Source organism: Phacochoerus africanus, chromosome 8, assembly GCF_016906955.1.
Source record: "Phacochoerus africanus isolate WHEZ1 chromosome 8, ROS_Pafr_v1, whole genome shotgun sequence".
NCBI classification, from domain to species: Eukaryota; Metazoa; Chordata; class Mammalia; order Artiodactyla; family Suidae; genus Phacochoerus; species Phacochoerus africanus.
Genome location: NC_062551.1, coordinates 60,983,026 through 61,008,775, shown reverse-complemented (window position 1 = coordinate 61,008,775; position 25,750 = coordinate 60,983,026). Strand labels below are relative to the sequence as shown.

The following is a 25,750-nucleotide window of genomic DNA, read 5'->3' as shown; positions in this document are numbered from 1 at the left end:
ACCGCGGGAGGACGAGGTCGGAGCAGAGAAGTGGACATGTGCACTGTGGGCTGGCGGCGCCGCCGGGCCCCCGGGGCCGTGTGGGTGCACTAGACAGTGTGCGGGCTGCGCCGTGGCTGAGCCGTCTGCTGGGCGCGGTGCAGTGAGGTGCGGTGAGGTGAGTCCGGCTGCCTGACCCGCACCTCCGCCTCTGGACGGTGTGCCGGACGGGACGCTGCAGGTCTGGGACCCCGGTCAGTGGGCTGGGGCTGCTGCGCTTGCCGCGGCGGCGCCATCTTGCGCAACCGTCCGGGGTCTGGGGTGGGGTCTCCTATGCCACTTTTCCTGAGCGTAGCGGGGAACAGGGACGGCTGGCTGCGGCCGCGGGCTCCTGTCACCTCAGTCTGCTGGGGTGGGTGGCTGCTGGAGAAGCGGTGGACCGTCCCTAAGAACCGTGGGCGGTCTCGGGGCGCCCCGGCTTTCCTTGGCTTGGTCCGAGGGCTGCAGAGGACTCCTATGCCACAGGGTCCCAAACTGGCCAGGTCTCCTCTGGCTGCCTGGACATCCATGCTGGTCTTTAGGGGCGGGGTTTGTTTTGCCGCAGTGGTGGTGGGAGGGGCCAAGGGCCTTGAGGGGCAGGGCCAAGGGCTATTTTCTGTGGGCGGTGACAGGCTTAGGGCCCCACCCATCCTGGCGCCATCTTTGATGTGGGCGGCCAAGATTGGCTGTGCAGACGTTATCCTGATTGGTTGGTGCAGATTGGTTGGTGCAGTCTCTGGGCTGTGACCATTTGGAGGAGGTGCCCCCCCCCCCACCTTGGCGCCATCCTTGATAAGGGCAGCTGGGGCTTGTGCGCAGGCGTGGTCTTGGCTGGCTAGCCAAAAGGGTGGGTCTTAGGGCAGTGGTGCGCGTGTTCTTGGTGGCGATTGAAGGCTGCGAGGTCCTGCTTCCTCGCACTTTCTTTGCTGGTCACGGGTCTGGCCGCAGATGCTTGCCGCAGACGCTTGCCGCAGCGTGTCACCCTGACTGGCGTGGGGTCTGAACTCTGACGTGTGAGACTGGGTAACGGCGGGTGACTGGGGGGCTGTTTTATTGTCTGGGTCCACGTGGCCTAGAGTTTGCTGACCCTCTTGTTGCTCTGGGGCTGTTCGTCCTGAAGGCTACGGGCAGTCTTGGGCCCACTGTTTCTCCTTGGTTAGGTTTGGGGAGCCACAGAGGTTCACCCCTTCCCCTATAGTTGTCTTCCTGGACTGCTTTCATCCTGCGATGTGTCTGCCTTCATCTTTGGGTTGCGGGGCTGCTGGTGCTGGGGGGTGCCCCCAAACTGCTGCGCAGGTACCCTGTCTGTGGGGCTGCGGGGTGGGGCCGTGGGCGGTCTTGGGGACGGACAGCGCTCCAGAGCCCTGCCCACTCTGCACAGCGTGTGTTGACTGACACGAATCGCGGCGGAGCTGCAGGGGGTGGGCCGAGGGAGGGGCTGCGGAACGTTGTCCTCTCCGGCCTGATGTTGATTGACAGGCGGCGGCTGAGGCTTACTGTGCAGGCGCCATCTTGAATGCTAGTGGGTTGGATGCAGGGGGCGGGCCGAGGGAGGGGCTGTGGAGCTTGGCCCGCCCTAGGGCCCTGTTGATTGACATGTGGCGGCTGAGGCTTACTGTGCTGGCACCACCTTGAATGATAGTGGGTTGGATGCAGGGGATGGGCTGAGGGAGGGGCTGCAGAGCTTTGCCCACTCTGGTGCTCTGCTGACTGACAGGTGGAGATGGAGCCTTACCACGCAGACACCACTTTGAATGACAGTGGGTTGGCTGCAGGCGGCGGGTCTGAGGGTGGGGCTTTGTGCTTTAAATGACCTTACACCGGACTGCAGACCATTTCCCCTCCAGCGCTGTATACTTTGGCCTAGGCGTGACAGCCGAGGCTTACTGCGAAGGCCCATCTGGAGTGGCAGTGGTACTGCTTGGGCAGTTCAAGGGGGGGACTGCAGAGCCATGCCCACCTAGTGCTCTGGGGGCCGACAGGTGGCGGCCGAGGCTAGCTGCGCAGGTGCCATCTTGAAAGTCTGGTGCCGGCTGCCGGGGCGGGCCCGAGGGAGGGGTTGCAGGGCCCTGCCCACTCCAGCGCGAAGTTGGTGGGCGGGCTAGCGGCCGAGGCTTACTGCGCAGGCGCCATCTTGAATGACAGCAGGGCTGGCTGCAGGGGGCGGGCTCCAGGGTGGGACTTTCGTGTCCTGAGTGACTGATCGCAGCGCAGAGGCCTGCCCACTCTAGCATTACGTTGGTTGGCCGATAGATGGCAGCCGAGGTGTACTGCTCAGGTGCCATCGTCAATGGGAGCCGCAAGGGGCAGGTTGGAGGTGTGGCTGCAGAGCCTCGCCACCCTTATTGCGCATGCGCCACTTAGAGCGCTGGTGGGGGTCTGGCCGAGAGCCTGAGACGTTCGGAGAGGTGGTGCGGTCCCCGCTGGACTGTGCCCTTGCGCCGTCCAGGTGAACCGCTGCTTGCCGCCGCGGCACGCTCCTGCGGCCGCACGTCGGCGCAGTGGTTCTGTGCAGTGGCCTGTGGGGTGGGTCACAGAGGCGGAAACTGGGAATTTTAATGCATTTGGAGATGGGCGGGATCCTTAGTGAGAGAACGGAGGAGACTGTGCCTAAGAGCTGCGAGGGTGGGCGGTTCTGAGCGAGGTAGGAGGAAAAGGCCTCCAGCCTGTAGATGGCCCGGAGAGTGCCGAGCCGCGGAAGGTCCTGAGGGGGACGTGGCAGCGGAAAGGGGGTGGGGTGGGGCGCGGCGGGACGCTGTGGGTTCCTACTTTTCCAGTTTGTGGCGGGAGAAACTGCTCTTACATCCCGCAGAGAGTGGTGTTAATAACATACACCAGAGCCGTAGTCATGAAGGTACTTCCCCTAGGAGCCTCCGCTTGAACGCATGCTCTGAGGCACAGCGGAACTTGAAACATGTTGTGTAACCCACAGGGAGCAAATCGATGACCCCAAATGTGGGGTTAATGTAATGTTCAGGTAATGATGTCATTTCCTAACGGTAATCAGGATAATAGCATTCAGGTCCTAAAATAAGCCGTCCCACATGTTACTTAGGTTTACAGCACAATTAAGTTTTTGGCCCTGCATCACTGGCTATCAAATGATAGAATTTGAGTTTCAACTCACCTTTCTAAGAAGTCATTACTCCACGTAGTTTCCTTGAAAAATGTCTTAGATGTACTTTTTTCTAAAATGACAATAGTTTGTCTATAATAGTTTGCCATGGGCTCTGAGGTTGAGTTCTCTGAGCCTCTGCTTATTTTCTGTGAAATGAAAACTAGAAAATTAATAGTGTTATGGTGAAAATTACCAGAGACGATAAAATAAGATGCTAAGTGCTGTGTGAGGCACGTAATTAACAGTAAATAATACTGCCTCTTTTAGCCACTTTTTACTCTAATTTTTACCTGCAATATATGTCCCTTGCCTGTAGAGAGATGGCCAGTGCAATATAGGTAGTAAGTGGAACACTGGGTTCTTGAATTGGTGTCTTAATCCCAAGCTCCTTTGTTGTTTTGCTCTGCTTCTTAGACAAGGCTCTGCGACACTGAGAGATTGATTTGCACACCCATTGGCATAGCCTCATTGGGAAAAGGCTGAGATTACAGCCCAGGGTACAACATATACCTCAGGGAGCAGTATTGGTGGCTCTTCCATTCTGCGAGGGAAAGCTGTTCTTCCTGGTCTGACTACATTTCTGTCACTGTAGGAGGTAAAGTTGCAGCTACTGTGGGGTCAGAAATCCAGTAATTGAAAAGTAAATTTGGTGTCTCACGTTTCCTTTTCTTTCCCCAGCTCTACCCGACTGGCAAGAGGAGGAGGGCCTAGGTCCACACGCTAGGTGGCTGCTGTCCAGGTGAGCTGACTCCCCTTCTCACAGTGCCACCCATCCATGGAGTGAGCACGTCCTTCCTCCCCGACGCTGTCCTACTGCACACGTGTTCTGTTCGTGCTCTTCCAGTGGACTGTGTACTCACCAGCAATTTTCCTTGGCCTCATGCCGTCCTCTTCTCAACCCTCAGCTTCTCCTTCAGACCTGCTCCTTCTCTCTTAGTGGGTACGAGTCATCAATTCATCTATCCAACATGGCCCCGTGGGAAAGGAAATTTTTCCTGGAGCTTATAGCTTATTGGATAGTGAGACACGTCGAAAAAAATAATTGTGTGATTCACGCCTTTGAAAGAACGTTCACTACAGACACTCACCTTCATCTGGGAGAGGCCACATTAGGGTCTCCCTGGGAAAGGGAGGGACATTAGGCTGAGCCCCGACACGGTGGACGGTAGTGTGTCATGAGAACAGTATTCTTAAGTCTGAAAGTCCAGGATCTAGCTTAGGCTGGAAGCCTAGAATAAAGGGAAGAAATGCATGGTGTTTGACGTGGGAAAAAGAGAAGTGGGGCTGCCTTGTGAAAGGCTTTGCAATCACTGGTAAGTACTTGGGCTTAATCTGAAGCACCACGGGAAGCCATCGAGGTACTTAACCATGGAACCCATGTGATAATCAGATCTGTGATTTAAAAGTATCGTGTGGTTGCAGGGTTCAGAAGGGGAGGGTAGAAACAGTGGGTACAGGACCACCTCGGGTCTGGGCGAGAGATGATGGCTTGGATGAAGGTCACAGAAGGGGGGATAAGTGAAATTGGATGGGTTTGAACAGATGACTGAAGAGAGGGACTCAGTAGGGCTTGTACGCCTTGTTCGTGGTTTTGACTCATTCAGACCAGTCTGAATGAGTCATCTTATGTGGGCAGGTGAGCAGAATAGCAGCCGCTGATAGCACGCCTGATCCAGGATAGGGTCATGCTAGACTTTGGTCTCCAGAAGGGAGCGACATAGTCCTTGGCCTCAGTGGCTATTGAATGAGCACTCCAGTTAAACGGGGAACAAGAGGACATGCTTACCAGGAGAGTGGCCATGCTGATGGTGTATTACCACCCAGGGAAAGTGGGCCTTTGGGGGTGGATTGGCTTGTTTCTGGCCTCAGCGAATGCTCCAGGTACCCAGCATCTGGCGCCCAGGCCTGTGGAGACCCAGAAACCCTTCTTCGCCTAAGGACGCATGTTGGTAGATCCACTTAATGACGTTAAGCCGTAATGACTTACTGGTTTGCGTCAGAAGACGGTGTGACAAACTCGATGTGCCCACTGTGTCCGTCCGGGTGTATTCATTCCCGGGGGGCTCACACCACAGGGGCCCGGCTCCTCAGAAGAGCGTGTGATGAGCGCATTTTCTCCCTGTAGGCAGACCTACATGGGAGGCGAAACCATAATGAGAAGGTTGTGTGGTGAGTATGGAATCAGAACGAGAGCTTGTGGCCCCACTTTGATAGTCCTGGCCTGTAAGGTGGCCTGATGATAACCAGCTGGCTGCAGCGACATTCTTGCTAGAGCATCACCAGGATACCAGGAGCCCCCGTCTGCAGCCCCTGCCCTCCCCCGTCGCCAACCAAATCAGATCTGACCCAAGGGCGCAGGGTGGGCTCCCCTGTAGATGGTGGATGAGCCATGCTTTGCAGCCTGCCTTTTCATGCCCTCTCCCCATAAAAATCCTATCAGTCAATTATTGGTATAAAAATATGGTCCAATGTGTCATATTGGCACAGAAGACGTTTTTGTCCCTTTAAAGCAGCTCTTTGTCTTGAATTGTTTGGGGGCTGACCCGAAAACTCTTAGATGCTATTTCTTGCCTTTTGAAATTGGGGTTGGGGGCAGTTCCTCGAGAGCGGACAACGGCCAGGAGATGTTGCTGCAGAGTGGTAAGTGCCAAGCTTCCGTGGTGAAGGCAGGCCCAGGGCCGTGTGGTGATGCTCTGAGAGGGGCCATCCAGCAGAACAGAGGGGGAGTTGTGGCTGGCGTGGTTGGGGTAGTGGTCATTTACTCCACGCCCACACGCCTCTGTAAAATTGTTACCCGAACAGCCCCTCTTGTCCACATGCACGCGGTCACAGTTGATTGGACCAGACTGGACCCTTGAGCCTAGAGCACTGGTTCACCAAGCCTGGCTCCTGGAGTGCTTGCTGGGGAATCACAGACCTTCTAAACCATCGCCCTGGAGAGACAGGCGTGTGTCTCACAGGCATCCCAGGTGTGAGCACCACACCCTGGATGCCCTCGAGCCTGGTGTGCACGTGTCTCGGAGAGCCTGGGCGAGCAGAGGGGCCCAGCCCGGGAGGTGAGGCCTGGCCTGGGGCAGCACTGTGCTCTGTGGGCCTGCTGAAGCATAGATGTCGGCCTGCAGAAAGAGGCAGGAGGATGGAGCCAACGAGAGGAGAGAAGAGACCGGACGCCCCGCGGTCCCTGAGAAATGGAGAGAGTAACCTCCTCGGTTCCTGACCTAAAGTTCTCAATTCCAGCCCCTTTCATGAGGTAGGTAGCACGAGCAAGGGCCTGAAGCGAGGTGCACCATGATGAGGGACCCTAGGACGTAAGTAGAACGGGGCTTGGAGAAGATACCACGGAGCTCCTCGCACTCTTGGGGGGACATGGGAGCCCGAGGTCGCGGGGGCCACGGCATTTCCTTACCTCTCCTCCCACGTCCTGCCGCGTGTGCATTGAGATGCTGCTTTAGCCGAGCTCCTCCCAGGTCACTTGGACCCTTGGCCCGCTGATCCCAATGGAGGCCAGAGACCCCCTGCTTGTGGCAAGAATTCCATCTGTTTCAAATAAATTCGTTGTGAGACCGTGCTCTTGTTTTCTGTGCCTTTTTATGAAGCAGAAGTAAAATGCTGTGACCTATTCAGGGGGTGGCTTCAGGGTCTCCACACAGACCACAGGGGCAGGCAGCACCACTGTGGTCGCAGACGGTCCTGCTCACACATGGAACTCGCTCTGCGGGCTGTGCTTACAGTACGCTGGCTTCCTGCCTAGGCATGATGGGCGGTGGGTTAAGGACAGGTCGCGGAGGTAGAAGAAGAGCAGGAGCCCTGGGGTCCCCTCTGCCCACGTGGAGAGGGACTTTGTACCACTGGTGCCCACGGCTTGTCACCTCTCCTCCCCTCCCGCCCTCCCGGAGTCGGGCTGGGTCCCTGGGTGTCCTCCGAGTGGGGTCAGACCTTCTCAGGTCCCGCCCCTGGCTGCTCCATGACTCTCGCTGGGACCCCCGCTCCAGAGGGAGGCGTGGAGGCTCCTCTCCAAGCCAGGAGATGGAGCTGATGGGTGTGAACCCGAGACAGCCCGGCTGGCAGTGAGGTCAGGCTCTGGGTGCGGAGCCCCCGCAGGGCCGCCCTGGCCCGAGGGCGTGCGGAGAGCGCAGGCCTCCATGGGCACTGCCGGTGGCCGGAGAGCGAGGGGGGCCTGCGGAGGGGAGGGGTGCTGACAAGCCGTCACAGCAGAAGGGAGAGGAGGCACAGACGGGGGGCGGGGTGGGGGGGCTTGCTTCCAAACCAAGTGTCCTGAACGTAAAGGAACATTCTAAGTTGACGTGCGAAAGAGAGTTAGCCTTTATTAGTAATTTTTTTCTGACATCCTTCACTCTGAGTAGTCTTAACGCAAGCGTGTGTGGCAGTTTTCTTCTGATTTGGTTTGTATGCACGTCCATATGTTTAAGGACCTACGTAGCATTTTTTAAAAAATAAATCAAGTCACGCCCACCTCATGGGCGCTTTAGCCAAGAGCGAAGTGTGTCGGGAGTCAGGCAGTACTTGGTTGTGAGGGGGTGTGACATGCCATCGGTGGAGCCTGTAGCCCGGGTGCATCGCACTGGCCATCTCTTGTCGTCTGTGTGTGCGCGTGTGTGCGCGTGCACGCACGTGTACCTAACATGGTGCAGCTACTTAACGACATCTGCAAGAACTGCCGTATGAGTACATCTCCGTCTGTAGCTTTGCTTTCTGAAAACTGCCTTTTATTCCATTGTGTGCACATCCTCTTTGTTTTCTCTGCACATAAAAAATGAGCACGTTTGCAGTCAGGGTGCCACGTACGTTGCACAATATTACCCCTTGGTATTTTCACTGACGACTTTAAACATTTTTTACATTGGTCATTGCCATCAGGTTCAAGTGAGCCGATGTATCTGTACAGTGGACTCCTGTGGAGTGTAATCTCATTTTGGTAAAAACTAGATGTCACTGTATACGTAGATTTTAGAACGTTTAATATAGGAACGCATTTGATCAGTGGGTGTGGCTTGCAGTTTCTATGTTAGAGGTTCCATGATACTTGATTTTTTTTTTTCTGTCTTTGTCTTTTTAGGGCTACACTCACAGCATATAGAGGTTCCCACACTAGGGGTCTCATTGGAGCTGTTGCCGCCAGCCTGTGCCAGAACCACAGCAACACCAGATCCTAGGCACGTCTGAGACCTACACCACAGCTCACAGCAACGCTAGATCCCAGACTCACTGAGCGAGGCCAGGGATCGAACCTGCGTCTTCATGGTTACTGGTTGGATTCGTTTCTGCTGCGCCACAACGGGAACTCCTCCATAACATTTGAATGCTGTACTGTTTTTTATGTTTGTAACCAGAAAATAAAGCTACAACATTTCTTAGAAACATAACGTTATATAACACTCTGCTAGAGATTTTATCTGTTTTCCCTCCTTATGGAGTGAAATTTTTGGAGGAATGCTGGTTTTTGAGTGTAGTGATTCATTTTCCTCAGAATGAAGTATGTTTGGCCTTGGCCTTCTAGGGATGAAATTCAGAATTTTGGGGAGAGAGGCCAGATGCCAGCACTGGCTTTATTGATCTTTCCTGATGTCAGAGGCCTGTTTCAGCCTTCTCAGAAATCCATCCCTGAACAGCTCGTCAGAAATGGAGGTGTTGGCTGTCCCCTCTTGTCGTCTTCAGTGAGGTGATCTTTCATTCTTTAGTCCTCAGAAATGTGCCAGTTTGTATTTAAACAGTTACTGCTTTTCTTGACTTAAAAATCTCCCTTTACTGTAAACGAAGTCCCCATGTGTGATGTACATTTACCCAGGCCCGCTTTTGGACCGTGTTGTGTTCCTTCAGGGTGTTGGCCCAGCCCCTGCTCCCTGCTGTTGTGTTAGAAGTATGTTTCCACATGTTTGGGTCCCTTTACAGACAGCCCCTCACCCATGCCACACACAGACTTTCTTGTTCGGAATTGCCTTGATGTTTCTGCACTTTTATTTTTCGGGAGGAACTGGATTCCTGGTTTGTCAAAGTTCCTGCCTTTTTGTTTGTGTTCAAGGGAGGACCGCCAACAGGTTTTGTATTCCTGTGCGAAGACGGAGGCCTCCTTCATTGAGGACTTGCTCTCTGTCCTTCTGTACATTTAAAAATTTTTGTTTGGAGTTACAAATACTTTGTTGAATTTATTAACAGGAATTTGTTTATTTTGCTATTCCTGGAATTTTTGTTCTTGCCATATTAACTGAAGAGCTTTTTCAGTTCAAAAGAATGCTTGCTCCATGTCTGTGTCTTGCACTTCGCTTTCCTCGGTGGTAGCAGCGAGGGCTTCCAAGGTCGTGTTGGAGCGTGCTGTGGAGGGCCTGGCTCACTCCTGAGCGGCGTCTTCGTGGTGTCCGGATGGCCTTCGAGTCTCACTTCGTGCTGGGCATGAATCCGGAAAGGTCAAGGCTCGCAGAGGCCTCTTAACACCAGTCAGTGCTCCCGGAGTCCCTTCCGCTCTGCTCCGTCCTGTACCACCATCTCCCCGTGTTCCTGCAATGGCGCTTCACGGTCAGGGGCTACGAGTTTGACGCTCCTAGATTGGACGTAGAAGTTTTTGTTTAAAAAAAAGAGAGAGAGAGAAAGGAGGTTATGGAACACCTGCTGTGTGCCAGGGCTGCGAGGATGGGACTACAGCGCTAAGAGGGCAGCCCTTGGAGGTCAGCGTGGGCGCAGGTGCCCTCACTCTCTGCTGGGCTCCTCATTCTCTGGCTCGCCTCGGGCTTGGAGGGACTCTCTGGACAGGCTTCCTGTGGTGGCCTTGGGCAGGCCCATCAACGACTCCTTTCTGCTGCTCTGCTCCTCGCTGCCACCTCCAAACGCCTGGCTTCTCTTTTCTTCCCTGGTGGGCCGGGCTGTTGCCACGGAGGCAGAAGCTGGACTGGGGCAGGGGGGGCCGTGTGGGTAAAGCAGCTGTGCTTTTGATTGGCCATTGGTGCTGTCACAAGAGGTGTTCCCTTGGGAGCTGGGGCTTCCCGGGGGCCAGGTGAGTCGGAGGTGAGGGCTGGGGTCACTTGACTCCCTCATGGGTCCACCTGGTGTCAGGTGACCCTGGCAGAGAAGGCTGCCAGAGTTTCCCTTCCCTGAGTTTGCCTGGTGGTTGCGACGGCATCTGCGCCCTGTGTTGGCACCGCCCTTGCACGGCAGCACGTTCATGGGCCATGTGCTCCTCGGGTGAAGTGATCTCCCATGTGGGCATTTACTGCGGCAGCTTTGGGATCAGATGTACCCACAGGACTTGATTGCAATGGGCAGCTGCCTTTTTTAGCTCCTTGTTCCTTATACTTTATCTACCTGACTATCTTTGTCCTTAAATGGAGACTCACCAGTTCAAAAGGAATGGGCGTTTTTAACTTTTTAAAATATATGCTGAAGTGACATCCAGAGACAGGATTCCCATTTGTACCAGCAGCCTCTCGCCAGCTGGATTTTTATTTTTGGAATAGTTGCCCATTTGGTGGCCCAGAGAGTCTTCACTGTAGTATTTTACATGTTCTTGATTTCCGATGTACGTACTAGCTTAATACTAATTTTATGAACTCTTTATTAATGCTCTTTATTTCCATATTGAGCCACTTACTTTTTCCTTACTGCTTTCTATAAGCTTTATACGTTTCAAATATTAACTGTCATCTGTGTTGCAAAATATTTCCCCCCTCCTTTTTTCTGGCTTGCTTTTATTTCGGTTGGTTTGCGTAGGGCAGAAAATTCGTACCTATTTTGATTTTCACGTGTGCCACATGGTGGTCAGTAGGTCTCTGCCACTGGACTCTGCTCGAGCATTCTCCTACCTGCCTCTGCTCTGTGTGGTTGTAAGCGGTGCTTCCGTGAGCTGTGGGGAACCGTGTCTTTGTGCTCACCGGTGGAGCAGCCTCTTGGAGTTCAGAAGTCGAATCTCTTGGGTGGGGAATGGCACTGTATTTATGTACTGAGAGTGGCTAGAGGTCTGATGGGTATCCCACCCTGCAGCTGCAATTTTCTTGGGTCTGAGACATTTCAAAGTTGATTGTTTGGGGTTTTCTAAATTGCCTGTCATATCAATGTGCAAATGGCCAGTTGAGGGTGTGACCTGGGAGTCAAATGGGAGGACGGGCTGGCCAGGGGAGGAGAGGAGACCCCCTGAGTGTTCAGGGGTTAGTGCTTCTGCACCCATGCTGGGCAGCAGTCTCCAAACGCCGCCCCTACTGGTGCTTTTGTTTATTGTTTTATTTTTAACTTCGAAGGTATTTTTTTGACTAGGTCATTCACCCTCATGGTAAAAAAATAAAAATAAAAATAAAACCGAAACCCAAAAGGAGAAAGTACAGTGAAAAAGTGAGTTGCCCTTCTTGCCCTGGCTCCTGGCTCCCTTCGGCAGAGGCAGTCACCATCAGGCCTGTCTGTCGTCTGCGCAAACGCCTCTCTGTGTGTGGTTTCTCAGCGTGCGCTACACACCATCGGGTCCCGTTTGGCTCTTCACTGTCTCAGAGGGTGTCTCATGTCCGTTTATTTACAGTTGCCTTGTTATTGTAAAAAGACTCACGGTCATCCTGGGAACGGAACCGTGTTTTGTCCGTGCTCAGAGCCGCACTTGGGCGAGTACACCCTGGCCTGTGTGTTGTTCTGTACCTCTGGGGTCGATCCATAGCATTAGAATTAGTAGGACTGGGCATGGACATTTTTATTTGGTAAGAGGCCCAGTTGCCTTTATAAAATTTTCCTTGCCGCAAGCAGTATTGAGCCTGCTGGTTTTCTCTCTGCACAGACCCACGCGTTACCGTGATTACCCGGTTCCCAAGGCCCGCTCTGACTCTCAGACGCTGTGCTGCCATCGTGAGAAGGAGCAGATTAAGTCCCGACTTCTTTTTTAAAAGTTTTTCTGTTAAAAATCTCTCCTTTTTCAACACGCTTGCTGCCCGAGGGCCGTTTCTTGGCCTGGTCGGAAAATCTTGAGCACATTTAATGAAGATCATATTTGTTGACTCTGGTCCTGAATTTCTTGGGAGAAGGAATTAGTGAATTTTCAGCAGAGGAGTCGGCATCTGTCTCATGACAGGATCCTCTGGGTGCTCCGTGAGCAGGAAGTCCTCCATCCTCTCTGCTCTCGAAAGCTTTTGTACCATGGTAAATACTTGGCTCCTGGGAATTTCACGGAGAAGTTACTCTCTTGTTCGTTTTGTCTTTTTACATTTCCTCCCTAGATTTTCCTGTGTTTCCCGAGTCAAATACGCCAAGTACTTATATTTTCTTTGAAAAATTGTTGCTTCTCCATCATACTTTTTTTTTGGCCACACCCGCTGCATGTGGAAGTCCCTGGGCCGGGAATTGAATCTACGCCACAGCTGCGATGATGCTGGATCCTTAACCCCACTGTGCCACGGTGGCAACTCCCTGCTGTTTTTAAATCCACTTTCAGAGAGTACTCAGTGCTCAATTAGGTGCATATGGTGAGGTCACATTACAATTTTGGAACAAATCAGTCTTTTTGTCAAAGGGTGCAAGTGTGTTTTGGTGGTTTTATTACTTTGGCTTTGATGGTTTAGGTAAGAAGCTCATCTGTTATCTTTATGTTGTTTTCCTGCCCTCAGGCCTCATACTAGGAATTCTTAACCCTGAGATTATATTAAGATGGTTCTTTTTTTTTTTTTTTTTTTTGCTTTTTAGAGCTGCACTTACATGATGTGGAAGTTCCCGGGCTAGGGGTCGAATTAGAGCTACAGCTGCCAACCTACCTCACAGCTCGTGCATGGCAGCATGGGCTCCTTAGCCCACTGAGCGAGGCCAGGGCTTGAACCCGCGTCCTCATGGATCCTCATCCGGTTCATTTCCTCTGAGCCACCCCGGGAACTCCTGGTTTGTTGGCCTTTGGATGTGTGCACTTTGAAAATGTTGATCCAGGTCCCCTTGAGATGCGTTGTCAAGTTCCCCAGCGTCAGTGTCCTTGACCCCCCGACTGCGCAGGATGGGTGGACTTGACCCCCCGACCGTGTGGGGGCTAACAATGCCAAGTCCAAGGTTCTTCACAGTGACACTCGCTCTCCCGTCACTGCCTTTTTACGCTACAGCAACAGCAACGTGATGGATCCTTTTACGCCTGTGGATTTGATTTTCTTTCATTAAATCTTTTCTATTTTTATAATGGACTTTTTTTTCCCCCCAAATTTGTTATTGTCAGTACATGTTTAGGGAGTGTATTATAAGTGGGTTTCTTACTAAATTATCACGATAAGCTGTTTACATTGATTTGCAATGTGTGAGTGGACAGTCTTACATAAGAGAGTGATAGGTGGCTTTTTTTGTTGTTGTTTTTTTGGCCGCACCTGCAACATGCAGAAGTTCCCAGCCCAGGGATTGAAGCTGCACCCCAGCAGTGACAGTGCCAGATACTTAACCCGCTAGGCCACTGGAACACTCCAAGGCAGTGATAGTTTCTCTCTCTCTTTCTTCATACCTCAGATTTGTTTTTCTTCTCTTGCTGTAATTGGCTGGAACGCCATAGAATAACGTTCACTAGTAATGGTGTTAAGACTTGTATCTGCTTTTATAAGTGAGTTTGGTCCACAGTTTGTTCATGCTGTCTTTGTCTTGGGTTTTTTAAATTATTCTGGTCTCATAAATGAAAATTTGAAAGCTTTCTGTTTATCTCTGGTAGGTTTGTACGCCATGGGGATGGGATTTTTCTTGACGATTCTTTGTCAGGCCTCACCGCCAATGCTCTCTGAGTCCACAGCGATTTGGAGAATGACTTCCCTGACACTCTTTACATTTCTTCCATGTTTATCTGTCCGTGTATTTCTCTCTTTAAAATGTCTGCAGGCGCCTGGCGTTTTGACTTTGTTCCTGTGGATTGCTGCTTGTCCTGACGTTCCAGAGAGGCTCCTGTTCCTGAAACAGGTGATTTGCACTCCCCGGGGCTCTGAGGGGAGGGGGTGGCTGTGGTCATCTGGGGGCTGGAGCGTTCGCCTCGCCCCGGATCTGTATGAGCTAGACGGGGACGTGTCTCGGGAGCCAGATGCCGTCGTAGGAGACAGTGCCACTGACTTTGAATTCTTTCATCAGCGGTTTCGGAACTTCCTCTACGTGGAATTTGTGGGGCCTCGGAAGACCCCGCTCACACCCCGAAACCTCTGCCTCTATTGGTTGCAGCCCGGGCCGCGCGCCGAGGAGGAGATCATTGCGCTCTCGGTCCTCGAGCAGAACTGACTGTCCTCCCAGAGCCGGTCGAGCCCCGGGCGCCGGCGAGGAGGCCGGGGTTCTGCGAGGCGCTCGTCAGCCTGTGGGAGCGGCACGCAGAGATGTACGAGCCTGAAGGTGAGCCCCGCCGAGAGGCTGGCCCTCTTGCCCATCCCTCCCCGGGGGGTGGGGCCGTCCTGTCATGAGAGGTAAGTGGTGCCCTGGGCTCTGCCCGCAAGATGCCAGGTGCATGCCCCTCCTCAGCAGGGACAGCGTCCCCGCCGCCGAATCCCCTGCCCTGGTTAGGGGTGCGAGAGGGAAGGGAGACCCTTGGTGGAAGAGCCTCAGGAAGAGGGGCTGGGGTGGGCGCAGCCGCCTTCCTGCCCGGCAGTGGGGAGGGGGGCACCCGAGGGTCCTCCTGTGGCACGGGGAGTGGAGGTGGCGGGATGGGGTGCGGGGCAGTGGGCTGCTGAGAGAGCCCAGGCGAGAGCTCCCAGGACCTCACGGCCACGTCTGCGTCCCCTAGACGATAACAGCAGTGACAGCCACAGTGAGAGCAGCATGAGCCGCAGGGCCGCAGAGTCGCCGCCGCGCTCCGCCCACTCCTTCTCCAGTGAGTAGCAGTGTCAGGTCGTGCGACCCGCAGTGCCATCCCAGCGGTGCCCGCTGGCCCTGAAAGTCTGCCGAGTGGCCCTGTGTAGAAGCCACGATGGCGCCAAGCCCTCGAAAACAGCTCCGCCTCCCCAGGGGTACATTAGGCGAGGGTGTGGGAGAGGCAAGCGGAGTGAGGTACAGCTTTTTTTTTTTAATGATGCGAAAAAATACGTCAAGTTATTTGAAATTCAGGCTGTGCCCACAAGCCTCCCAGGAGGCCCACGTTCCTCACCCCTTTGCTTCTAAAGCTGTTTTGTTTGTGAAAGGTCTTCCAGTGAGCTCTTTAAAGGGGCACTGCTTTGGGCCGGGATATGTTTCCTTTCTCTGGACTCAAGCGACGTGCGTGTCCAGGTCGGCCGGGTGGGCCAGGCGGTGGAGGGTCGGAAGTCCTGTGGACGTGGACTTGACCACGTAGGGGCTGGGAAGCCGGGTGTGTCTGGGCCACGAGCCCATGCCTCAGCCCAGCTTGGGAGCGCCCTCTGGGCGAGGCCCACGAGGCGAGGCCCACGAGGCCAGGCCCCGGAACCGTTGCAGGGGCTGGCTGTTGGCTGGCACGTCCTCCAGGGAAAAGCAGGATGGTCCCCTCAAGGGCGTGTGCACGGGAGGGGGCTGTGTGCCAGCCCGCGCCTGGCTCCTCCAACTCTGCTTTCTCAGGGGACCGGGACCGGGACTGGGACCAGGACTGGGACCGGGACCGAGACCGGGACTGGGACCGAGACTGGGAGCGAGACGGAGAGTGGAACCAGGACCACCGGAGGGGCAGGAGCCGGGACCTGGAGGCCCGTGACCGCTGGCCGTATGCCAGGACCCCCAGAAGCAGTACGTACCCCCCCCCCGACCCTGCCAGGTCCCCCAGCCTTGCTCCTTCCTGACGCCCTTTCTCTCTCCAGGATTTCCTCAACAGGACCTTTCCCTTCCCCTGATGGAGAGAAAGGCGTCTGCGAAGGGAAGGGAGCACAAACACAGAGACTCCGCGGTGGGCTACGAGCCGAGGTCCCAGGTAGGCCTGGGTTCCTCCTGTGCAGGGAAGGCCCTGGAGTCCCACCGGAGCTGGGGAGGGGCCCCGGCCGACCGCGCCCGCTGTGCTCTGCTGAGCCAGGGAGGCACAGGGGTCCTGTAGCGGCTTATGCCCTCAGCACAAGCCAGGGGAGTTGTGCGTCCACAGAGCAGACCAGTGAGACAGAGCAAAGGCTCTGGGGCCCAGAAGAGCGGGCCCTGCCCACTACTAGCTGTGTGGCCTTGGACGGTTAACTAGGTGGAATCGTAGTCTCCTCATGTGTGAGACAGGCGTGCTGGCCGTGTTGCCAGGCCTGCCGCGAGGCCTGGCTGCAGGTCACAGGTGGGTGGCAGTTCCTTGTAAGAGGCCTGGGCCACGGCAGGTGCGTGTCAGGGCCGGCAGCTCTGGCTGTTGTCTTCAAAGGCAGTGGGCCAGGGGAGAAGGACCTCCAGAAAGGGTCCCTGGGGCGTGGCAGGGTGAAGGGTGGCGGCACGGACCAGCGGTGACCAGGATGGGGCCCGCCCTGGGAGCTCCAGGTCTTGTAGCAGAGAAGGTGCTCAGCAGCACAGGTTATCCCCGGGGAGGTGCCCTGGGTGGTGCTGGGGGCTGAGCACATGCTCTTGAGGAGCTGTGGAGCAGCTGGCTAGAGGGGCCTGTGGCCAGGTGAGGCCTGGGGGGCAAAAGCCAGAGGCTGGAGTACCGTGGTGGCTCCCGTGGTGGCTTTGGCGGCTGCGGTCAGGCAATGGAGGCCTCGGTCATTGGGGCTGCGGCCTGGAGGCAGCAAGGACCACGGGGGTGCGTGAGAGGGAGGGGCGGGTGGTGCCTGGGTTTCGGACACAGAGCTTGGGCGGCAGCGGTAACCAACGGGGGAGGGGAAGGGGCGGGGCGCAGGGTCAGAGGGGACCCCTGTGCTCCAGGAGGCAGAGCCCCTCTGTGCGAGACACACTCAGTCTGTCACTAACTCTGGCTCCTTCTTTGGAGAAAGCAACTCGACACAGTTTTAGGCGTCGAGGGTGGTAGTGGTGCCTGGCGACGGCTGCTTGTGTCCAGGGTAGACCCTTGTCCTACCTCCTCACAGTTGGCAGTTTTGAAGCTTTGCTTAGTTTGGTGGTGGTGGTTGCTGTTTAATCCTGGACGTTGGCCGCTGTGTAAACATGGCTGCTCCGGGCTGCACACACAGCGTGTGGCCTCACGGTACAGTCCTTACCGTGGGGACGGGGAGGCGGCAGGCCCCGGGGTCGGCATCGCCCCAGCCCAGGCCTCCCGTCGCCCCACCCCACCCCACCCTCCTTGCTTCTCCCCGAGGGCAGGGTAGGTGTGTGTGACTTCCTTGGGGTGCGGCGCCCCGGTTGCCATGAAGTAGGTTGAGAGGAAGACCTGCCTGGCATCACTCGGTCCCCAAACGTCGTGGGCACTTCTGCGCCTGTGGTTGTGGCTGCCAGGCCGCCAGGCCGCAGATCGCATTGAGAGGTCGGCCTCTGCCGTTGCAGGACACGGTGTCGTACCAGGACGTGGGGGACCTCGCCGAGGACCGGAAGCTGCAGAACCCGATTCAGGACAACATGGAGAACTACCGGAAGCTGCTCTCGCTGGGTGAGCATGGAGGCCCAGCAGAGGCAGGTGTGGCGAGACCGTGCTTCCATGAAGCCACGACGCTGGCTTTGGGTGAAGAGTGTGCTGTGTGGGGTCGGGGAGCGCAGGGGCGGCTCTTGCCGTTGACCCTTTTTCCAGAGTGGTGGCCCTGCAGACTCCAAGCGCACGTGTAGGAGGGACCCTGGGTTCTGGCCCCGAGGCCCTGGGGGACACCTCGCGTGGGGCCTGCACAGAGTGCCCTGGGAGGCAGCCGGGCCCTGAGGGCCGAGTGTGGCGAGCGGGTGTGGAAACCGTCGGAGGAGGCCCGTGAGGGCCAGTGCGAGGGGTGTCCTGGGTTCAGAGGGGCCACGGGCAGGGGCGGGCCGCGTTCAGGGACTTCCAGGTGGAGTCGGGAGGATTAACTGAAGTTCCGGTTGGAAGAGGTTAAGGCATCCGCGGCGCGTCTAGTGGCTGAGAGCAGACTTTTACGGCCATGCGTCTCGGTCCTAAACTCGAGGGTGAGGTGTTGCATTCTTTCTGGCACAGGGGTTCAGCTTGCCGAAGACGATGGCCACTCGCACATGACCCAGGGCCACTCGTCGAGGTCAAGGAGAAGCGCCTACCCGAGCACCAGCCGAGGTAAGTGCGAGGCCGCAAGGAGTGGCAGCCTTCCCCGGGGCGCCGGGGGCACGCGCCCAAACGCAGAGGGGCGCCCAGGGCACTGCGCACTCCCACGCCGGCGCGGAAGGCCTGGGTCGCCTTGCCCAGGGCAGGACGCGGGGGCCCTGACACCCGGGCTCTCCTCTCAGGTCTGAAGACGCTGCCTGAAACCAAAAAGCCGGCGCATCGGCGCGGGATCTGTGAGGACGAGTCCTCGCATGGGGTGATCATGGAGAAGTTCATCAAGGACGTGGCGCGCAGCTCCAGGTCGGGAAGGGCCAGGGAGCCCAGCGATCGGCCGCAGAGGCTCCCCCGCAGGCCGGATGGTGGCTGGAAGGAGGTGTCGGTCAGCAAGAGGGAGGCGGTGATCCAGGAGCGGGCTTGCGAGGGTGGGGCCCTGGGGGGAGGGGGCTTTCCCTGTAACGCAAGCCTGGTGTCCAAGAAGAGAGTTCTCGAAAGAAAGCGGCGCTATCCCTTTGATGCGGACGGGAAGGGCTCCGTGCACGATCAGAGGGGCTGTGCGAGGAAGCGGCCCTTCGAGTGCGGCGAGGTGAGAAAGGCCGCGAGCGTGAGCAGCCTCAGCGCGCCGCCCCTGCCGGGCTCGCCGCCGCTGGTCCTCGGGGCGATGCCCTACGTGTGTGACGAGTGCGGGCGGTCCTTCGGCGTGATTTCCGAGTTTGTCGAGCATCAGATCATGCACACCAGGGAGAGCCTGTACGAGTACGGCGAGTCCTTCATCCACAGCGTGGCCATCAGCGAGGTGCAGAGAAGCCAGGCGGGTGGGAAGCGCTTCGAGTGCAAGGAGTGCGGCGAAACCTTCAACCGGAGCGCCGCTCTGGCTGAGCACCGCAAGACCCACGCTCGGGAGAATCTGGCCGAGGGTCAGGCCGAGGCGTGCGAGGAGCCCTTCCTGCCCAGCCCGACCTTCAGCGAGCTCCAGAAGATCTACGGGAAGGAGAAGTTCTACGAGTGCAAGGTGTGCAAGGAAACCTTCCTCCACAGCTCGGCGCTGGTGGACCACCAGAAGACCCACGGCCGGGAGGCCCGAGCCGGCGAGCGGGCGGACGCCTTTCAGCCCAGCCCGGCGCCCAGCGAGCTGCCCCGGCTGTACGGCCGAGAGAAGCTGTACGAGTGCAGGGTGTGTGGCGAGACCTTCCACCACAGCGCCGCCCTGAGGGAGCACCAGCAGGTCCACGCCCGGGGCCACCCGCCGGAAAGCCGGGGCAGAGCCTGCGAGGAGACCTTCGTGCCCGGCCAGTCCCTGAGGAGACGCCAGAAGACGTACCCGAAAGAGAAGCTCTACGACTTTGCAGCCGCCGGGGAGGCCTTCAGGCAGGGCTCCCACCTCCTCGAGCCGCAGAAGATCCGCTCTCGGAGGGAGCTCTTCGAAGGCCGGGGGTACGACAAGTCTGCCGTGCACGGCGTGCCCTTCCCCGAGTCGCAGAAGAGTCACACCATAGCCAGACCCCCCGAGAACGAGGAGGACGAGAGGGCCTTCACCGTCAGCTGCAGCCCCGCCAGCAGCCGGGAGGCCGCGGCCAGCGAGAGGTCTGTTCTTCGCAGCTCGGCCTTTGCCGCGGCTCAGAGAAGCCACAGTGCCGCGGGGCCCAGCAGGCCGCGGGGCTCCGCGGAGTCGACTGTCCACAGCTCAGGTGTCATCGCGCGGCGGCAAGTGCCGTCTGGAGAGAGCAGCTTGGAGAGGAGGAGGCTCGAGAGCTCCGTCATCCACAGCCTGGCTGCGCTCAAGCCTCCCAGAGGTCGCGGGGGCAGGGAGCTGCTTGGAAGCGGCGAGAAGGGGGCGCCCTCCACCTACCTCGTGGGCCTGCGTGAGCAGCAGAGAGCTCCCGCCAGGGAGGGCCCTCACGAGGGCGGCGCGGAGGACATCTCCCAGGGCTCCGGCGCCCGCAGCGCGTCCCAGGCCGAAGCGCAGAAGGGCCCTTCCGGAGAGGGTCCCAGCGGTGTCAAGACGGCCGGTGAGGCCTCTATTCCCGGCTCCGGCGTGCGCGAGCACCAGAAGGCTCGCGCCAAGAAGAAGAACATTGAGCACAGGAACTACGACGCCTCCGTGACCCACTCCCTGCGCTTTGGTCAGCCTCTCACGTTTCGCCCTAGAGAGAAATTTTATGAATGTCCAGAGTGTGGCGAGTCCTTTGCGCGTAGCTCCGATCTCACGGAGCATCAGAAGATTCACGACAGAAAGAAGCCCTCTGGAGGGAAAAACTACATTCGGTCTGTCATCCGCAGCTTAGCTTCTGCTGACCCTCAGACCAGTTATGCAGGCTGGGCAGCTCAGGCCAGTTTCGCTGAGCCGCAGCCTCAGACCAGTTACTCTGAGCCGCAGCCTCAGACCAGTTACGCTGAGCCGCAGCCTCAGACCAGTTACGCCGAGCCGCAGCCTCAGACCAGTTACGCTGAAGCCCCAGCTCAGGCCAGGTTCGCTGAGCCGCCCGTGCGTAGCGAGTGTAAGGAGTGTGGGGAGTACTTCGCCACCCTTGAGGACCTGGGTGCCCATCAGAAAATCTATGCCCGAGAGAAGCTCCACGTGGGGAAGCTGTTCGGCGGCTCCGTTGTGCAGAGCGCAGGCGGCGCGGGGCCGCAGCAGGACGAGCTGGACGAGCTGGACGAGGCCGAAGACTCCATCTACGGCTGCAAGGACTGCGGGCTGGGCTTCGCGGACCGCGCAGACCTGAGGGACCACCAGAAGGTGCACGGCCGCGAGTACCTCATCGACAGCCGCGAGTACACGCACTCGGTGGTGCATACGCACTCAGTGAGCGAGTACCAGAAGGACTACACGGGCGAGCAGCTCTACGAGTGCCCCGCCTGCGGCGAGTCGTTCGTGCACAGCTCCTTCCTCTTCGAGCATCAGAAAGTCCACGAGCAAGACCAGTTTTACGGCCAGCGGAGGTACGAGGAGCCCTTCCTGCAGCCCCTGGTCATCAGCCCACGGGGGCCGCGGGCCCCGCAGAAGAGCCCTGCGGGCACGTCCCTGCTGTGCCAGGTGTGCGGGCGGGACTTCATCCACGGCTCCGTGCTCAGCGAGCACATGCGCGTCCACGCCGGCGAGAACCTGCTGGAGCACGGCCAGAGGGCCGAGGCCGCGGGCGGCCCCAGCGCGGCCCCTGCGGCGCCGCCCAGGGATGAGGCCGAGGAGAAGCGCTACGCGTGCGAGACGTGCGGCGAGTCCTTCCGCAGCCAGGCCGACCTCCGCGAGCACATGCGCACCCACGAGAAGGAGGAGCCCTACGACTACGGGGCCACCTTCGTGCACACGTCCTTCCTCACCGAGCCCCCCAAGAGGGACTCGCCCTTCTACGAGTGCAAGGACTGCGGCAAGTCGTTCATCCACAACACGGTCCTCACCAAGCACCAGAAGCTCCACCTCGAGGAGGAGGAGGCGGCCGCCGCCGCGGCCCAGGAAATGGAAGCCAACGTCCTGGTCCCGCGGGAGGTTCTGCGCATCCAGGGCTCCAACGTGGAGGCCGCGGAGCCCGAGGTGGAGGCCGCCGAGCCGGAGGTGGAGGCCGCCGAGCCGAACGTGGAGGCCGCCGAGCCCAATGGGGAGGCCGAGGGGCCCGAGGGCGAGGCCGCGGAGCCCAACGGCGAGGCCGAGCAGCCCAACGCGGAGGCCGAGCAACCCAACGGCGACGCCGACGAGCCGGATGGTGCAGGCATCGAAGACCCGGAGGAGAGGGCGGAAGAGCCTGAGGCAGACGCGGACGAGCCAGACGGCCTCGGGGTGGAGGACCCGGAGGAGGAGGGCGAGGACCAGGAGATCCAGGTGGAGGCGCCCTACTACGGCTGCGGGGAGTGTGCGGAGACCTTCACCTCCAGCTCGGCCTACGGCGAGCACCTGAAGAGCCACGCCAGGGTGATGACCTTCGAGCCCGGCAGCGTCTGCGGGGAGAACTCCCATCCCACCGAGCAAGCCAGCACCAGCGGCAGCGGAAGGGCCGACGACAAGTACTTCAAGTGCGACGTCTGCGGCCAGGTCTTCAGCGACCGCCTGTCCCTGGCCAGGCACCAGAATACCCACACGGGTTGAGGGCGCAGGGGTCGAGGTTGGAGGCCCTTCATTCAGGACCGGACCCTTCCTAGACCGCAGAGAACTGGAACCCACCCCCCGTGATGGCAGAAGGAAACCCCTAGGCCTGTACACATCTGACTTTGTGAATCCGACGGCTCGGCCTGGCCGGGAGCGGGAGGTACAGGCCCCTTCGGTCCCAGCACTTCCCCGTCCGATGGCGCCTGCGCGCGGGGGAGCCCAGCACACACCTCCCTTCCCCAGTCCTCCCACGATGGAAAGCGCCAGGGGGTTCCGAGGCTACAGGAACTGCCCCATCAGCTGTAAATGACCCTCTCGTCACCTAGAGGTCGTAATTCCTGAGGTGTATGTAAAATAGCACATCATAGCCGACAGGATCGCATGTATTTGGATTCACTGTGGTACCGGTAACGGCTCACGTGCAGAGGTACCTTGCCCGGTACTCTTGGAATTTTTTTTTTTTTTTTCTGGAGGAGGAAGAGAGCAACAAATTAGAATATATTTGTACGCATCTTAGATCCTTAGAAAGATTTATCGTGCATTTATGACCCCCCCACCGCCCCCGTCAGTATCGTTTTGAGTGATTGTGTTGTGCCTCACTAACTATTCCTCTGAAGGTGTAGCCATGAAAGATAAGCCATCTTTCGTGCTTTGCTGTCTGAAAAGGAAGTGCTTGAAGCTTCCTTTCCAGCCGTTCCGTCTACACCGACGCCTTGGAACCTAACCCTGTGTATACGCCTTTGCAGTGTGTGGATTGGCCTTTTGTGACCCCAGATTCAGTGGTTGCCACCCACCTTGTCGCCTGCAGTGGTTCTCGTGCAAAAATATTACAAGTTTTTTCTTTTTTTTTTTGAAACCAGCTTGGTGTGTGTTTGAGAGTGAATTCACAAAAGCCGAAGCTTTTCCCTGTAAATCTTACGTCTTTGCCTTTAAAGAGTGGGTTGCAACCATCACTAGATCACAAGTGTGCCTGATGAAGGTTGAGAACCACAGGGGAGGCTCCCACCTTGTAAATAAGGACGCAGGCGCCGACTCCGTCACTTCCTTTGTGTGCTTCCTGCCTTAAGTGACAAGTAGCAACGTGGCTCCGTCCATCCGTCTGTGTTGCCACAAGTCCGTTTGCACCCTGGGCGCCCAGGAGCTAGTATCCTTAAAGCTTTGTACCGTGAAACTCCATTCTCGTCTTCACCTCGACCCTGTGTCTAACTTACATTTAAAAAAAAAAAAAAAGAAGAAGATGTTCTTGACAGCCAACTCGAGCTTCACATGGACTCAGGTTCCCCAGCAGCCTTAATTTGTTCTGTTGCCGCCGGGCCCTTCCTCCCAGCTGTCCTCTTGTCTGTCTGGTGGCCTCAGTTTCCCCTGTGATCACAAGCTGACCTCGTGGCTCGCGGTTTCCTGGGTCGTGCTCTGTGGGCCTCCCCTGCTCCTTTTGCTTCCCCGTCCCTCACATAATGACTATTTAAGAAGTTTTTTGGCTTTGAGTTGGCTGGAAAAAAAATTTAAAAACTAAAAAAAATTAAAAAAAAAACTTAAAGCAACAAAAAAGAGGATCTTGGAGATTAAGAGAGCGAAAGGTAAGAGCAGGTAATTTGGGCAAGCAAAATTAAAACCCCTGCTGGGGAAATGTGTCTGAATCTCACTCTCCTGGACCCTCCCAGCAAGGGCTCGGGAGGGCGTGTGGGAGCTGGAGGGGGTGCCAGAGTCACGGAGGCTGTGGGCCGAGATCGGGAAGCAGGAGGGAGGAAGCCGAAGCTGGCCGTCCTGCTAGGCCGCCAGACCCAGGAGGGTGAGGAAGCAGACAGGAGAGACAGCAGAAGCAGGGACCAGAAGGCCAGGGGGTGGGAACGACCGGGCAAGAGCTCGGGCAGGTTGGAAGAAGGGGCCTTGTTGGTGGCACAGCGTGAGTGAGGGCCAGCGGCATAAAAAGACCTGCGGTTGGAACCCACACCCAGGGGACGCAGGGACCGGGAAACGGAGCCCGCGCTGGCGTCGGCCGGATGAGCCCGGGTGCATCGCCCTTGGAAGCACGTGGTAGCAGACCCTTTTCAGAAAGCAGCTTGCCAAACATCAGGGTGTCTGTTCCAACCTTAGGTTAGTGAAAATTAGGAACAACGTCTAAATGCCAAAAATAGGAAAACAGTTAAGAGAACATGTCTGTGGAATCGTACGCAGCTGCTTAAAAATGATAATCATGAAGAGTTATGTAGCAATGTGGAAATATATTTACGGAATACTGAGTGGAAGAAACAGGACGCAGAATTATATTTATACTACAGCTATACCTGTTTAAAAATGTATGCTTATAGTCAAAAGCCGTTGTGGTGGTGTTGTTGTAGTTGCTTATAGCTGAGCATTATTTTCTTAAATTCCTTGAACGTTCCATATGGTAGCGTTACTAAAAAGTCTGTCATCACTTTTCCATTGTGAACATAATTTGGAAAATACAGAACAGTGGAGGAAAAAAAAAATCCATCTACTCACCATCCAAAGACAGGTATACTCCTCAGCATATGGTTTATTCTCGTTTCTGTGCACAGGTTTATGATCCTAACTGTGTCAGCTGTGTATTCAAATAGCTGTTACTTTCGTGGAATTACAATTAAACACGCTCATCCTCACCGTTTCAGATGTTCCTTATAACGGTGTCCTGATGACAAGGTTGATTATGTGTGTTTCCATTACAAACATAACACACACCCAGAGGAAAAATTGGAAAATTCAAAATAAATGAGAGAAGGAAAAAAAGGTCACCCATATTCCCAGCACCTAACAACTGCCACAAACATCTTGCTGTGTTTCCTCCATCTCGTTTCAGTGCACAAGCTTGTGATTATGACAGTGTAAAGTATGTGTGCATACAGCCTCAAATTAAAAACATGCAGAAAATAATTAAAAGTGTTGTCATTGTGGGAGTATGGTTAACTATTTTGTCTCAAATTCCTTGAATGATCCTAGGTGTTTGGTATTCAATCTTAACATATGTATTTTTCCATTCCAAGTACAATACATACTCATGGCAAACTTTGGGGAGATTTCAGGAAAGTGGAAGAAAAGAAATGCACCCAGGCTCCTGGCACCTGTCGCCATTCCTGTTCACACCTCGAACCTGTGCACGGTCTGGCTGTTGGGCTGTTTAGGACGAGTACGTGGTGTGTCAAAGACGGGAAGAAACATGGAAAACAGCTGAGAAATGGTTGTGTGGTTGTTGTGGGTTTATGGTCAAGTATTTTGTCCCGGCTTTCTGGAACGGTCTTCATCTGAGTGTTTTGGTGACCTACCTTTATTCCATGTATTTCCATTATAACCCCAGTATGTGTTCATCATAGAAACTTGGAAGTTACAGAAACGTAGAAGAGAGACTCACCCATATTGTCATCCAAAGGCTGTGGTTAACATGCCGATACAATTTTTTCATCTTGTTTCTGTGCACAGGCTTTTGGTTTGTTAATATGGTTGTGGTCGTTCTATCTATCTGTAATAGTGTCACCAATAAAAATAAAGTTAAAAATAA

At 56.2% G+C, this 25,750-nt stretch overlaps 1 protein-coding gene across 6 annotated transcripts; it reads left to right on the top strand.

Annotated features, from left to right (window-relative positions):
- Positions 1-25,750, top strand: PEG3 (paternally expressed 3). 6 transcript variants are annotated; one of them, XM_047790659.1, is made up of 11 exons: positions 1-157; positions 3,551-3,731; positions 3,815-3,875; positions 13,952-14,029; positions 14,282-14,446; positions 14,835-14,921; positions 15,617-15,781; positions 15,853-15,962; positions 17,450-17,552; positions 18,078-18,170; positions 18,341-25,750. In XM_047790659.1, the coding sequence occupies exons 5-11, from the start codon at positions 14,431-14,433 to the stop codon at positions 22,234-22,236; spliced, it is 4,470 nt and encodes a 1,489-aa protein (XP_047646615.1). In that variant the 5' UTR covers positions 1-157; positions 3,551-3,731; positions 3,815-3,875; positions 13,952-14,029; positions 14,282-14,430; the 3' UTR covers positions 22,237-25,750. The 6 variants fall into 6 exon arrangements, with proteins under 6 accessions (XP_047646615.1, XP_047646613.1, XP_047646616.1 ...); XM_047790660.1 differs by lacking the exon at positions 1-157 and adding an exon at positions 178-1,031; XM_047790658.1 differs by lacking the exon at positions 1-157 and adding an exon at positions 178-1,041.